The 15,684-nt window shown below is 41.4% G+C and overlaps 1 protein-coding gene across 8 annotated transcripts in view; it reads left to right on the forward strand.

The window, feature by feature from the left end:
- PRUNE2 (prune homolog 2 with BCH domain) overlaps positions 1-15,684 on the forward strand; it is a 129,334-nt gene that overhangs the window by 60,923 nt on the left and 52,727 nt on the right. For all 8 annotated transcript variants that reach the window (XR_008332656.1, XR_008332657.1, XM_053407729.1 and 5 more), the window contains exon 7: positions 15,158-15,316. Coding sequence is in view for 6 of the 8 variants with exons in the window: in XM_053407729.1 (XP_053263704.1) it covers positions 15,158-15,316 (159 nt within the window). In the remaining 2 variants the exon portion in view is untranslated. The remainder of the gene's footprint in view (positions 1-15,157; positions 15,317-15,684) is intronic.

The following is a 15,684-nucleotide window of genomic DNA, read 5'->3' on the forward strand; positions in this document are numbered from 1 at the left end:
AGTCTTACTACAAAGCTGTATGTGAAAATAGAAAAAAACGCATGGTTGTTTAGCTATAACAATTACAGAGCTGCAAGATGGAAAGGATTTATTTTAACAACAACAACAACAACAATTTTATTTATGCCCTGCCCATCTGGCTGGGTCTCCCCAGCCACTTTGGGCGGCTTACAACATATATTAAAACATAATAAAACATCAAACATTAAAAACTTCCCAAAACAGGACTGCCTTCAGATGTCTTCTAAAAGTTGTATAGTTCTTTATCTCCTTAACATCTGAAGGGAGGGCATTCTACAGGGTGGGTGCCACTACCGAGAAGGCCCTCTGCCTGTAACTTTGCTTCTCGCAGTGAGGGAACCAGCAGAAGACCCTTGGTGCTGGACCTCAGTGTCTGGGCTGAGCGATGGGGGTGGAGATGCTTCTTCAGGTATACTGAGCCGAGGCCATTAAGGGCTTTAAAGGTCAGCACCAACACTTTGAATTGTGCTCGGAAACGCACTGGGAGCCAATGAAGATCCTTTAGAACCAGTGCTATATGGTTCTGGCGGCCACTCCCAGTCACCAGTCTAGTTGCTGCATTCTGGATTAGTTGCAGTTCCGAGTCACCACATAGAGTGCATTGCAGTAGTCCAAGTGGGGGATAACTAGAGCATGCAGCACTCTAGCGAGACAGTCCACAAGCAGATAGGGTCTCAGCTGGTGTACCAGATGGAGACGGTAGACAGCTTCTCTGGACACAGAATTGACCTGCACCTCCATGGACAGCTGTGAGTCCAAAATGTCTCCCAGGCTGCACACCTGGTCTTTCAGGAGCACAGTTACCCCATTCAGGACCAGGGAGTCCTCTACACCTGCCTGCCTTCTGTCCCCCCAAAACAGTACAGTTGTACCTCGGCTCCCGAAAGCCTTGGGAGTCAAACGTTCTGGCTCCCAAATGATCAGAAATTGGAAGTGAGTGTTCCGGTTTTCAAACTTTGTTTGGAAGCCGAACATCTGGCATGGCTTCCACTATTGTTTCTGGTGTGCCTGCACAATCAGACACCAATCGGACACTTTTACTTAAGTGTCAGATCACCAACATCCATAGAGGTAAACACCAGGTCTAAGGCATGTCCGTGACTATGAGTTGGGCTAAACTTATTCAGGGACAGCCCCATGGAGGGAGCCCATGCTTTCCATGAAGTCCTGAGTGGCCTCTTGTAAGGTTGTGTTGGCATGGATGTTAAAATCCCCTAGGACAGCTAAACTTGGTGTCTCCAGGAGAACATCTGCTACAACCTGAAGCAGCTTGGGCAGGGAATCCTTGGTGCAGCAGGGAGGTCAGTATACCAAAAAAAGTTGAGAAAAATGATAACTTAAATTGCACTGCTATCCATGTCTACTCAGAAGTGCATCACATTGAATTCAGTGGAACTTACCCTCAGGTAAGTGTATAGGCTTGTACCCTTAAACACTATTGGTAATACTAGTAATAACAAATAAGAAAGTTAAAGAACCCTAGGGCCACTGACATCATCACCATTAATTGAATTTATATACCGCCCTATACCCGGAGATCTCAGGGTGGTTAACATCTGAACACTACATTAGGGGTTGGGAACCTATTGTAGCCTGAGAGTCACATGTCAGCCAGGAGGAGAACATGGATGGGACCGGAAGCAAAATTGGGCAGAGCAGTGGACGTGGCTCTCGCTTTTGAAGAGTAGGCTACATTCCAGCTGTACAAAATCCAGAGTTTTCTGCATGCACACACAACATCTGTCTAGGCAAGCAAGAGGCAGATCCAGGCCAAATGACAGAGTGGGGCCATGGTGCACAGGGTGTGGCCTGGAGAGACGGGTATGGTCTGGGGACAGTTCTGAGGGCTAGAGACAGAGATCTGGAGGGTTACATTCGGCCCCTGGGTCTGAGGTTCCTCACTCTTACTGTCAATCAATAAGGCTGCATTATGAGAATGTAGAATTTTCACAGTCTTTCTTGATGCTAAGTTGTTTGTGGATGCATACAAGTCAGGTCCTTTAAGAAATCTATAATCTGAAGTTGGAGTGAATTAAAGACAGCAGATACTGTTGGATCATTACTTTTTTTTGGAGATAATATCAGTTCATTTGCTGTAGTTCTACTGCTGTGCTAAGAGACAGTTCAATAAATCAACACAGGCTTGATGGATTCTACAATCTATTACAATGAGTGCACGGAAGAGGAAAGAAATCTCTTAGCGTTCCCTCTTTGACAAAAGGGTATGCAAAGAGCCTGAATGGTTGAATGGTTGATTAATTTTGCTAGACATTTTCTTGACAGCAAGAAATGTGTTTTCGTATTACCATGTTTGCATGAGACTTATACTGCACGGTACAAATTACTGAATATAAATTTACACCTGAGACGATTTTATTAGACTAGACAGCTCTTGGTCAGTAAGTAGGAAGGTCATTTTTCTGCACAGTTTAGTGCTCTATTACCTGCAGAAAAGCCAAAGGCATTTTGCCAGGATGTGCTTTCTCATCTAAGTCTAATATCAAATATCTCATGTTCTACTGTTAATTTTGCATGAGTGTAGGTGGGGATCATGGATCTGTTGAAGTAACTTTTAAAAGTGGTGTTGAATGCAAACAACCGAAAGCTCGAATGGCAGTTCTGTGCTTCAATGCTCAAAATACTGTAATAAACAAGAATGTGAACATTTATGGTCCCCATAAAAGTACACCACACTGCTTCCTATTTTGGAAGGTTTTCTGAATCAGCTTTGGATATTCATGAAATGATTGTACTTTATCACTTCAGGACGTTCCTGATGCCTATTTCTGCTGAATACCTGACAAAAGGAAAACTGTGTATCTGCCTTTTATGTTGTGGAAAACAAATGGGTTATTGACACACACACCCCTTTGTCATACATTTTCCATTTACAGTATTGTATAAGGGTGTTTTCACATAAAATGCCTGGAATCAATTTAATATATAATGCGAGTATAAAATCTCCTTGCACTGATATGCAATGGTACCTCAGGTTACATACACTTCAGGTTACAGACTCCGCTAACCCAGAAATAGTGCTTCAGGTTAAGAACTTTGCTTCAGGATGAGAACAGAAATTGTGCTCCGGCGGTGCGGCAGCAGCAGGAGGCCCCATTAGCTTAAGTGGTACTTCGGGTTAAGAACTGTTTCAGGTTAAGTACGGACCTCCAGAACGAATTCAAGTACTTAACCCGAGGTACCACTGTACATGAAATTTCTCTCTCGCTCATCCAAACATTTACAAATAGCATGGGAGAGGCTGGAATGCATATTTAATGGCTGAAATTTTATATACACTACATGGGAGTAAGACCCATGGAATTCAGCGAGATTTGCTTCTGAGTATATGTGCATAGGATTATTCTGTGTCATAGAAAATGGCCTCAGAATTTTCCTAATCTAGTGGTTTTCAGCCAGTGTACCATGGCCCCCTGGGGTGCCTTGAATGATGGCCAGGGGTGCCGTGGGCAACCCTGGCCTCTGTCCCTCTTTCCTTCCCTCCCTCCTCGGATGCCGTCTCTGCCTCCCCAAGGCTTGCCCGGCTGTTTGTTGCAGCAGCCCTGGCTACAAGCTCCGCAGGCGAATGGTGCCTCTGGGACTGGCCAGGAGGTGCTGGTTGCCAGGAGCAGAGGCAGCATCTGAGTGAGCAAGCGAGAGCCCAGCCAGCCAGTCCACCAGCCCCTGCTGTTGGGAATGGACAGACAAGTCCCAGGCCCCTGTGGGGAAGTGTCAGGAGGCACCTCTCTTTGGGGCAGGGGGGCAGCTCAGAGACCAGGGGCAGCAGCAGCGGCTGCCTGGAGGACTCCCGAGGAGAGGAGAGGAGGATGAGGGAACCCTCCACAAGGGAGGGTGTTTGAAAAGAGGTGAGAGGCTGCCAGCTCTGCAGGCAAGGGGGGACATATCTGGGCTCCTGAGCCCCCCAGGGGAGCCGCAGAAAGAATGTAGTTGGCTAAGGGAGCTGTTGAAAAGTTGAAAACCTCTGTCCTAATCTAAGCAGCCTCTTGACTGGTTTTGAATAGCTCTAGGAATAGTTTGTTATTCCCCTTTAAAGTTGTTTTATTGTATTCTATGGTTTCTTTTGCTGTGGTGTGGCGTGTTTTGCTGTATTAGTTCTTATTTATTCTTTTTGTTATTTATTTGGTTCTATTTGTGTTTATTTTTTATTTCTATTACAGCACTTTAAAGTCATCCTGTTTTATTTAAACTAAATCCCAGGACATTCAATCTTTTCATGTTGTCTTTTTTGTTATTACTGTTACTGTTACCAGCTTGGGTCCAGAGAGGCACTGGCTGGACGTTGACTTTTTCTGCCACCCCAGCAACTCCTGGATATCCCCCAAACCCCTTCCTGAGGTGACCCTCTTGAATGAGATGAATAAGAAAGGGAGGATTGCTGAAAATTGGGTAAAAGCAACTGCCATGGTGGGAGGTGCGGAAGGGCCACAGAGTATTATCCAGACTGATGCCCCAAACTCAAAACACTACCAAGACAAAGGTCTGCTGTAGACCTACAAACAACATCTTCCCAATACATACCCTTTGTCATAGGTACCTTATGGACCTCCTTGTAGGCGGAAGGAGGATGGAAACAAAACTGAAATTAGTTGGCTCCAAGAGCCAACTTGCTCCAAGAGCCAGGGGTTGAATTCTGTAGAACTCACTCCCAGGACTCAGCTACACAGGTCAATTTATAACATTGTAAATGCATTATAAAAATGTGATGCTAGATGGTGCTGTAGAGCAGCATCCAAAGTCAATGAAAATTTCTATTGGGAGCTGAACCTTTTTTACCTTTTACAGAAGGAATCAAAGGCCAGAGCAAGTAGGTTTTCTGTGAAAGAAAGAGAAGAGAAAAGTCGGATAAGAAGCAGGAGATCAAGGAAACATGAGGCTGAACCTAAGAGTAGACTGAGCAACAGTGCATAAAATAGTACAGATAGGCAAGGGAGAATAAAAGCGAAGAAATAGGGAGGATTGGGCTCGTGAAGATATTTATGTGCAAGAAGAAGTTTCTAATGAATCTGAACAGGAAAACAAATTTATTGAAGAGAAAAACAGAGAAGTTACACAAGATGCTCAGAATGAAAAAAAAGGATAAAGCAAGACAAGCTACAGAACTCACTGAAATAAGAGGAAAAGCATGAAAACTGGAAAGATTAATGTGAATAATATTACCATGATGAAGATGAAAAATAACAGAAAGTAGAGCTAAAGGGGCATCAAACCTAAGAATTGGACAATATTTTTTTTTAATGTCAAGTTTTTGCCACAGAATAATATGCAGACAAGTAAATAGGAATCTATTAACATGCTTGCACTATGGACAGTGGAAGAAGCTGTAAAATACACATGCTTCATAATAAATATAGCTGTAATACCAGAAGAAAAACCAGTGTTGTTCTCATTCAGCCAGATTGTGTTGTGGTATTTCAATTCCAGTTAGCAAGAAGAGAAATAAGGTAACATTTCAATACCATGATGATAAAAATGGTAATTTTTCTTTAAAAAAGTTTGAATCAGGTAGCCAAAAAGGGGTATTCAAAAAAGGAAGAGCTAAGTCTGCGCCACAGTGAAACAGCAACAGACAGTAACTCTTAATAAAAATTCAAAAACAGTGATTGGAGGAGAGGACAAAATGGAGTGGGGTTGTAAGATCTAAGAGTATTTAAAGGCAGAATATGATAATGGTTGTACCTTACCCCTAAAGATGCCTAACAGTGGTCAGCTACGGCCCTTCCAACTCTCTCACCTACCTGCCAAAATGTGACCAAATTAGCCTCATTAGGAGGGGGAGGGGAGGGGGCGTGGGCTTAACTAGCCTGCCAAGCCACTCCTAGCAGTAGGGTGCTGATGCATGCCACATCCCATTCCCTGCCTCCTCTCTCCCACTCTGGTCACAAAAGCTGCTACCAGCCAGCAGCTATATTGTCGGAGCAGGTTGTGCAAAAGCACTTTCACTGGATATTGACAAAAATATGATATGTAGTGCAGTAGAAGTGAACTATTAATGCTCACTTAAATGTAAGCCCTGTTGAGTTGGAATTCCCAAATATATAATTGAAAAAAGATATCATCAAGATGCTGATTATTAAGTCATAGTTGCACCATAAGAAAACAATGCCAGACAGTAAAGGGAATTTCAGCAGCATATGGAGAAGAAACACCATGGTGCTTCTGCAGCAGCACAACTGGCCACATTCATCTGCCCCAGCTGCAACTAAACATTTCTCTTCCATATCAGTCTCTACAGCCACAGCACAACTATAACAGTTGACTGCAGCCCCAAAGGCGCATACCTCCATTGTCTCCTGAGACAGACAGATGTCAACCATGGGGAAGAACAGGGTGGCCCAGAGGGACTGGAGAAAGATGAGCAGTGGATTAGAACTGGGAGGAGCGGCTTGTTCTTGGAAGTCACAGAAAGTGTGAAAGGCCGGTGCAGAATGAATTCAAGCATTTTTGAGACACACAGCTTCACATGTTCCACAATCACCATGTTTACCTGTGGCATTCTCCATTAATATGCAAAATGGCTACATATGAGATACGTTCTTCTTCTTCTTTTTTACCATACATATAATGTTCTTATCCACTAAGCTGTAATATGTGACTCATCCTACTCATGGGATTGGTAAGAAATTGTCTAGGAATCCTCATACTTCCTTGGCCCGATTCTCATGACTTTCTTAATGAAAGATGCCTGCCTGCTGTAAATTCATGGAATACTGAGTGCAATCTAGTTTTGTATGTTGCTAATTCCACAAGGTTCAATACTGTGTGTGTGTGAAAGAGAGAGCATGCAATGATTAATGTGACAAAAATATGTGTTCTTATTTTTCTTTGATGACATTACCTGAAAACTTTTATTAAAAAATGGCCCACTCCTGTTTCCAGGAGAGGGCTTGCAGTAATTAGCTCAAATTTTTCAACAAATGGCACACAGGCTGTTGGCACGGCATGTGTGCAATAACATTGGTGTTTACCCTATTATGTTGCAATTTAAAAGATGTCATAAAGTTTGTCAGTGAGTGAGTTCATAGTAAGAAAAAAGAAACAGAAGTACTGACCATGACTTATGATGAGGCTATAAATATATATAGTCTACATAGTGAAGTTCAGCATATCCCAGCTTGAGGATCGTTGGGGTTCATGACATAATTGCCAATTGTGAGACGGGGAAAAAACACAGTAATGAGGAAAGAAATATATTCCTCATTTGTACTTTGTGATGGTTGGGTATTTTTAGCAAATGAGTTGTCAGCAGAAAGGCTTCATTAGACCCATCAGGATATCTGCCCATGAATAACGGATCCCAAACGGTACTGACAGTTTCCTTGAGCCAAAATGATGGAGCACCTCTGACAAAAGCCATATTGTGCTCTCCATGTGAGAAGTGTGAAGAACAAAAGAGGCATCTTATTCTTAATTTGGTCAGGTTAATATTGACACAGTTAGTTCCTCCAAACAGTCAAGATGTATGTGTAATGTACATTTATACAGGACTCACTTGGGTAATCAACTGTCAGATGCCATAAATCAGAAAGTATAACTATTGAGAAGGACAAAAACAAAACAAAAATCTATTCTCAAAGCTGTGTTTAAATTGGTATTATCTATTCCCAACGATGTAGGTTTGAAAATATAGCTAGGGTTAAATAGTTTAATTCAACAAAAGAATATATAACACCATATTTTCCAGTATATTTTTGTATATGGAACACTGTATTTCTGCATGTTGCACTAGAGGTGTATGTTGACTGAATTTATCATGTGCATCAATAAGTGCTGCAACAATATTCAGATTTTTCACCTTGATCCTGAGCACAACTTAAAGGAAATTAGTTCCTTTGAAAACAATGGCAACTGGATGAGAGCATATGGGTTTTACAAGAATGGGAGACAAACGGTCATCTTCATTGTAATAGCATCTGATGAGTTCATTTATTTCAAGAATTTCTAAGCTCCCTATGTATTCGCTATAAAAACATTTTAAAACATAACTTCAATGTCTAAAATATTAAAATTTAAGCAAGCAGTATAAAACATTTCTAACGAGGCGTACTACAGGCTTAACACAAAGAGCAGTAACAATTTATAGTAACACCTAATCTCCTTTACTAAAAGTAGATTGAAATTTAAAAAATAATTTCTTATGTAATTCTGTAAGGAAAATTAATATAAATAAAAGTTAATTATGGTTTAAAACCTTTACGTATACATCCCCATAAACAAGGCAACTTATCAAAATATTAGAACAATTTATTAGAAGCTGAAGACAAGGATGAATTAACTTTAGGTAAGAAGTGGGAACAATCTTGGCAGTCAAAAGTCTCAGAACAAGTGACACTGATTTGAACCAAGAGTAAATAACATTGAGTTCCAATTTAACTCAGTGTGTCTCAAATGAATTTTGACTAACTTAGGTTCCATTTATTTCAGGGCGCAATTACTTCTGGATGCAAATGAGTATGCTTATAAATTATTCCAGGTATTCAGTTTCTACAACTTTAAAGGAGCTTAGTTTTTAATATAGTATATAATTTGTATTTCCCCTTCATGGATCACTGCCTTGCCATGGCGAAGGGGCTTGAAGAACTCAGAGAAGCTATGAACTACGCCTAGCAGGGCACACAAGATGAACAGGTCATAGTGGAGAGTTTCGACCAAACGTGATCCACCTGGAGGAGGAACCGGCAAGCCACTCCAGTATCCTTGCCAAGAAAACTCCATGGACAAAGACAACAGGCATATAAAAGTTATGACGCTGGAAGATGAGCCCCTCAGGTCGGAAGGCGTCCAACATGCTACTGGGGAAGAGCGGAGGGCAAGTACAAGTAGATCCAGAGCTGATGAAGCGGCTGGGCCAAAGCTGAAAGGACGCTCAGTTGCGGATATGCCTGGAAGCGAAAGGAAAGTCCAATGCTGTAAAGAAAAATATTGCATAGGAACCTGGAAAGTAAGAACCATGAACCTGGGTAAGTTGGAGGTGGTCAAAAATGAGATGGCAAGAATAAATATTGACATCCTGGGCATCAGTGAACTAAAATGGACGGGAATGGGCGAATTCAGTTCAGATGACCATCACATCTACTACTGTGGGCAAGAAACCCGTAAAAGAAATGGAGTGTCCCTCATAGTCAACAAAAGAGTGGCGAAAGCTGTACTGGGATGCAATCTCAAAAATGATAGAATGATCTCGATACGAATCCAAGGCAGACCTTTTAGCATCACAGTAATCCAAGTTTATGCACCAACTACTGGTGCTGAAGAAACTGAAATTGACCAATTCTATGAAGACTTACAACACCTTATAGAAGTGACACCAAAGAAGGATGTTCTTCTCATTATAGGGGATTGGAATGCTAAAGTAGGGAATCAAGAGATAAAAGGAACAACTGGCAAGTTTGGCCTTGGAGATCAAAACGAAGCAGGGCAAAGGCTAATAGAGTTCTGTCAAGAGAACAAGCTGGTCATCACAAACACGCTTTTCCAACAACACAAGAGATGACTCTACACATGGACATCACCAGATGGGCAGCATCAAAATCAGATTTATTATATTCTCTGCAGCCAAAGATGGAGAAGCTCTATACAGTCAGCAAAAACAAGACCTGGAGCTGACTGTGGCTCAGATCATCAGCTTCTTATAGCAAAATTCAAGCTTAAACTGAAGAAAGTAGGAAAAACCACTGGGCCGGTAAGATACAATCTAAGTCAAATCCCTTATGAATACACAGTGGAAGTGAGGAACAGGTTTAAGGATTTAGATTTGGTGGACAGAGTGCCTGAAGAACTATGGATGGAGGCTCGTAACATTGTACAGGAGGCAGCAACGAAAACCATCCCAATGAAAAGGAAATGCAAGAAAGCAAATTGGCTGTCCAACGAGGCCTTACAAATAGCGGGGGAAAGAAGGCAAGCAAAATGCGAGGGAGATAGAGAAAGATACAGGAAATTGAATGCAGATTTCCAAAGAATAGCAAGGAGAGACAAGAAGGCCTTCTAAAACGAGCAATGCAAACAAATAGAGGAAAACAACAGAATGGGAAGAACCAGAGATCTGTTCAAGAAAATTGGAGATATGAAAGGAACATTTCGTACAAAGATTACCATAATAAAGGACAAAAGTGGTAAGGACCTAACAGAAGCAGAAGACATCAAGAAGAGGTGGCAAGAATATACAGAGGAATTATACTAGAAAGATATGGATGTCTCGTACACCCCAGGTAGTGCGGTTGCTGACCTTGAGCCAGACATCCTGGAGAGTGAAGTCAAATGGGCCTTAGAAAGCACTGCAAATAATAAGGCCAGTGGAAGTGATGGTATTCCAGCTGAACTATTTAAAATTTTAAAAGATGATGCTGTTAAGGTGCTACACTCAATATGCCAGCAAATTTGGAAAACTCAGCAGTGGCCAGAAGATTGGAGAAGATCAGTCTACATCCCAGTCCCAAAGAAGGGCAGTGCCAAAGAATGCTCCAACTACCGCACAATTGCACTCATTTCACACGCTAGCAAGGTTATGCTTAAAATTCTACAAGGAAGGCTCAAGCAGTATGTGGATCAAGAACTCCCAGAAGTGCAAGCTGGATTTAGAAGAGGCAGAGGAACCAGAGACCAAATTGCAAACATGCACTGGATTATGGAGAAAGCTAGAGAGTTCCAGAAAGACATCTACTTCTGCTTCATTGACTATGCAAAAGCCTTTGACTGTGTTGACCACAGCAAACTATGGCAAGTTCTTAAAGAAATGGGAGTGCCTGATCACCTCATCTGTCTCCTGAGAAATCTCTATGTGGGACAAGAAGCTACAGTTAGAACTGGATATGGAACAACTGATTGGTTCAAAATTGGGAAAGGAGTACGACAAGGCTGTATTTTGTCTCCCTGCTTATTTAATTTATATGCAGAATACATCGTGCGAAAGGCTGGGCTGGATGAATCCCAAGCTGGAATTAAGATTGCCGGAAGAAATATCAACAACCTCAGATATGCAGATGACACAACCTTGATGGCAGAAAGTGAGGAGGAATTAAAGAACCTTTTAATGAGGGTGAAAGAGGAGAGCGCAAAATATGGTCTGAAGCTCAACATCAAAAAAACGAAGATCATGGCCACTGGTCCCATCACCTCCTGGCAAATAGAAGGGGAAGAAATAGAGGCAGTGAGAGATTTTACTTTCTTGGGCTCCATGATCACTGCAGATGGTGACAGCAGCCACGAAATTAAAAGACGCCTGCTTCTTGGGAGAAGGGCAATGACAGGCCTAGACAGCATCTTGAGAAGTAGAGACGTCACCTTGCCAACAAAGGTGCGTATAGTTAAAGCCATGGTTTTCCCAGTAGTGATGTATGGAGCTGAGAGCTGGACCATAAAGAAGGCTGATCGCCGAAGAATTGATGCTTTTGAATTATGGTGCTGGAGAAGACTCTTGAGAGTCCCATGGACTGCTAGAAGATCAAACGTATCCATTCTTAAGGAAATCAGCCCTGAGTGCTCACTGGAAGGACAGATCGTGAAGCTGAGGCTCCAGTACTTTGGCCACCTCATGAGAAGAGAAGACTCCCTGGAGAAGACACTGATGCTGGGAAAGATGGAGGGCACAAGGAGAAGGGGGCGACAGAGGACGAGATGGTTGGATAGTGTGTTCGAGGTTACCAGCATGAGTTTGACCAAACTGCGGGAAGTAGTGGAGGACAGAGGTGCCTGGCGTGCTCTGGTCCATGGGGTCACGAAGAGTCGGACACGACTAAACGACTAAACAACAACAACAACATAATTTGTATTTGACTCCCACATACAGCTTCCTGAAAATGGAAACTGCTGCCATTGTGACTTTGCACCAAAACTGCAGTATATTGAAGAGATTCTCACCTTATTATTGGCATCTGTCTGTTTCAAGAGACAATGGAGTGTGCTTTCAGAGAAGTCAAACGCTGGAGGATCACTGCATCTATTGTGGCTGCAGATACTCGTACCTGCATTAACAGCACCAAAGTGACCTGTCTTTGAATTCAACCCTAACTCACTGAAGGTTTGAGACTAATGCGCTCCCCTCACCTGGTTTAGCCAGCCAGTTGAAACCGTTCCTTGGGTGTGGCTGCTGTCACATGCTGTGGCTCTTAGGAGCCACAGGTGAGAGTGTGGGAACCAGAGGTGAACAAACTGCTCCAGAAGGAGCACAATGTGTCCAGCCTGTGTCCTGCTTCTCCTCCAACACCCCATACACTCCCATTCCAATAACCGCCACCAAATAATAGTTGTATAATATTGCTTAATAATAATAATACCTGATTATTTGAAACCAAACAAGATATAGACATTGTGCCCTTTATGTTCATTATGGTTGCATTTTAAATATATTTTCACCTATTGAACTTAGGTGCACAAAATGCTTCACAGCATATACCAGTGAATGGTTTATAAAGGTATGGTAGAATCTATAAATGAAGGGTAGGGATTTCTATTTCTGATGAGAATTCCCTGACACTCCTAGTGCCAAGTCAGCCTGGCCTTGCCTGAGGAAGTAGTATTTCTCAGAATGGATCATTCTGAGCAAGGTGTCCCCAGAGATCATCTGTACTATTTCTGCTGCTCTGCCTTGGCAAATTCTGCTTAAGGTTTAACAGTATTAAATTGCTAAATTTCAAAGGATTACAGTTTATTTCTTGGCGTGCCCTTCAAAGAAGAAAAGGTAAAAAGTTCCTTGCACAGTCTCGCATCCTATATCATGGATGTGGGTAGATGTCAATATTGTGGGATTTGCATTGTTTCTTTCCTAGAAACTCCCAAAATCCACTATCTGAAATTAATTTTACCGGTAAATTAGGGTCTAAGAAAGGGAGTTGATAAACACACGGAATTTCAAAACTTTTTGAGTTTATTGTAGCCCAGGAATTTGCTTTCAGTATTTGAGTTCACAGTCCTTTCATACCAAAATCTATTCTTGGTTTTCTCTACAAGGCTTCTTCATTTCAGCAGTCTAATTTGTTATTTTAAAAGATAAGTTGCTGTTGTTAAACAATTGGGAGTCATAAATCCTTGTTGATCTACTGCAAATTGCACAGCGATGTCCTAGTAGATCCTCATCTACCCCTTCTCTCCTCTGCTTATTTACTCTATTTTGGGTGAATGCCAAGGTGAACAGCACAGGAAAAGCAGGCAAAACTGCAGAAAACCCACCCCAGACAGTTCAATGTATGAAATAATATTTTTCCTTCCTAAGATTTGATGAAGTGTTTTTCATTTTCATTTTAACTTAAGGGAAAATAGACACATTTGCTAGACACGTCTGAGTAGATTAATAAATAGTATTTGTACACACACAAACTAAAAAGTAATTTATCAGATAGAAGACAGATGTGTGGAGTTTGGAATGGGAGGGAGTGAATAAGTGCCCACCTGAATATACAGTTGTGTGTTGTTGATGAACTGCTGTTGATTTAGGGAGAACGTTGCTTAGTAGCAGTATAAAAGCCAATAATGTCATATGATAATGTTCTTTGCCAGAGTACAATACATTTTCTCAAATGCAAACAGCGCAAGCCAAAGGGGGACAAAGAAACTCAGTTAAATGTGTTCTTTGTTTTGCTAAGGTATTACAATAGGCAAAAATAAAGATGTTAAAACACACTGGATTTATATCGTTAACTTGCAATGCAGAATGACAAGGTTTTTCTTGTTTTAAAAGATGGATCTAGTCTTTGCTGTTATTTCAGAAAGACTGAATTATGGTATTGTTTGGGGTAAGATTCCTTGTTTCCCCGAAGGTTCTTGTTTTTCACCTGAAAAGGCATGGTTACTATCCCACAACTCTGGAAATGTATGGCATACATAGGTGTGGGGCAGATCACATGGGACATCTCAAGTTGTGATGTTGGTGGATTTTGGAGGCTCTTCCAGAAATGCTTTTTATTAAGCATTCATCCTGATTTACTTGCACAAATTTTATTTAGAGATTAGATTATTTCAGGTCTTTATTGAGCTTTCATTCTGATTTGTTTGCAAGAAGGTTAAACAACCTACATTTGGAATGGGGGAGGGGCTTGCAGGACTTTTCCCAGCCCCCTGAAGAAATTACTGTCAGAACAGGATGATAGGGAATAGCAGAGATGGAACACCCACCCTTATTTATTTATTTTCTTACCTTTATATCCCATCTTCATTCCATCATGGAACCCGAAGTAGAACCATCTTGTCACTGACTAGCCTCAAACATGCTTAGCTTTACCAAGCTGATGGCCTCATGTGCCTTCAGACCATACCCTGGGACTTTGGTATCAGCCAGGGGAGGACTTTGTGGTTTGGAATGTGCCACAGAATGCAGTTAAAGTGTAGGATGAATTCGCCACCACAAATCTGAATGAATGCAGAATGTGTGCTTCTTGTCATATAACTGCGCCCTAAACAAATCAAATGCTTAGTAAAGACCAGGCATAATCGAATTACTGTGTAAGCTTTGTGCAAGTAAATCAGGATGAATGCTGAATAAACAGGTTGTCTGGATGTGTTCACTATGACTATTCTGCCTTAGTCAGACCACACCTGTAATACTGTGTCTAGTTCTGGGCGCCACAATTTAAGTGGGATGTTGACAAGCTGGTACATTTGCAGAGGAGGGCAACCAAGATGATCAAGGGTTTGGAAACCAAGCCTTATGAGGTATGGTTGAAGGAGCTGTGTGTGTTTACCCTGGAAAAAAAGAGATTGAAAGGAGATATGGTAACCATCTTCAAAGATCTAAAAAGCTCTCACATGGAGGGTGGAGCAAGCTTGTTTTCTCCTGTTCTGGAGGGTAGGACTTGAACGAGTAGCTTCAAGTTACAAGAAAGGAGATTCTGTAAGAGGTGTTTGACAGTGGAACAGTCTTCTTTTGGATATTCCTGCGTTGCAGGGGGGCTGGACTAGATGACTCTTGGGGTCCCTTCTGACTCGATGATTCTATTATTCTTGTGAAAGTATAAACATATGGCTATGTTATTTTAACTTTTAGAGCTACAATAATTATTGGGATCCATAAGAGTATGAACAAGATCCCAATGCGTTCATCATTAATTTGATTAGCCATTCCAGTTAGCTCTGGATGTTAACCAATAGAAAAAATCCTTCAATAAGAAGTAATTTTGTCATATTTCAGGACTGCCTATTTCACAGAAACATGACCGGAGATCTAAAAGCATTTGTAGATAAGTATGGTTTTGATGTCCTTGTCATTTTGGCCAGCTACTTATCAGAAGAAAGGCAAGAAAAAAGGCAGATAGCAGTTTATTCAGAAAACATGGAGATGGGAAATCAGGTAAGTATCACGAAGGAAAGAGTAAAGTAATTCTGTCTGTGTTCTAGAACAGAAATGCATCATTACATTCCCTGTTGGTCTTTTAGTCTTGCCATAGCATAGGATGTATGAGTCATAGAAATTACATTTATTGAGTGTGTTGTTATCTGTGAGCAACGATGCAATAAAAACACCATTAGATGATTAAAGGAGTGGTGAGGGGAAGAGATAAAACAAATTGTCATTTTGTTAAAAAGAAAGAAAATAATTTTATACAGTGTACCCAATTTGGATCCTTCTTCATTTCATAAACATCTTGAGATTTGTCCACATTCCCCCAACCCAAGACTTTCTAGTTAGAGAAAGATTAACCACAAAAGATATCAGTG

This window comes from Podarcis raffonei, chromosome 11 (assembly GCF_027172205.1).
Source record: "Podarcis raffonei isolate rPodRaf1 chromosome 11, rPodRaf1.pri, whole genome shotgun sequence".
In the NCBI taxonomy this organism is placed as follows: Eukaryota; Metazoa; Chordata; class Lepidosauria; order Squamata; family Lacertidae; genus Podarcis; species Podarcis raffonei.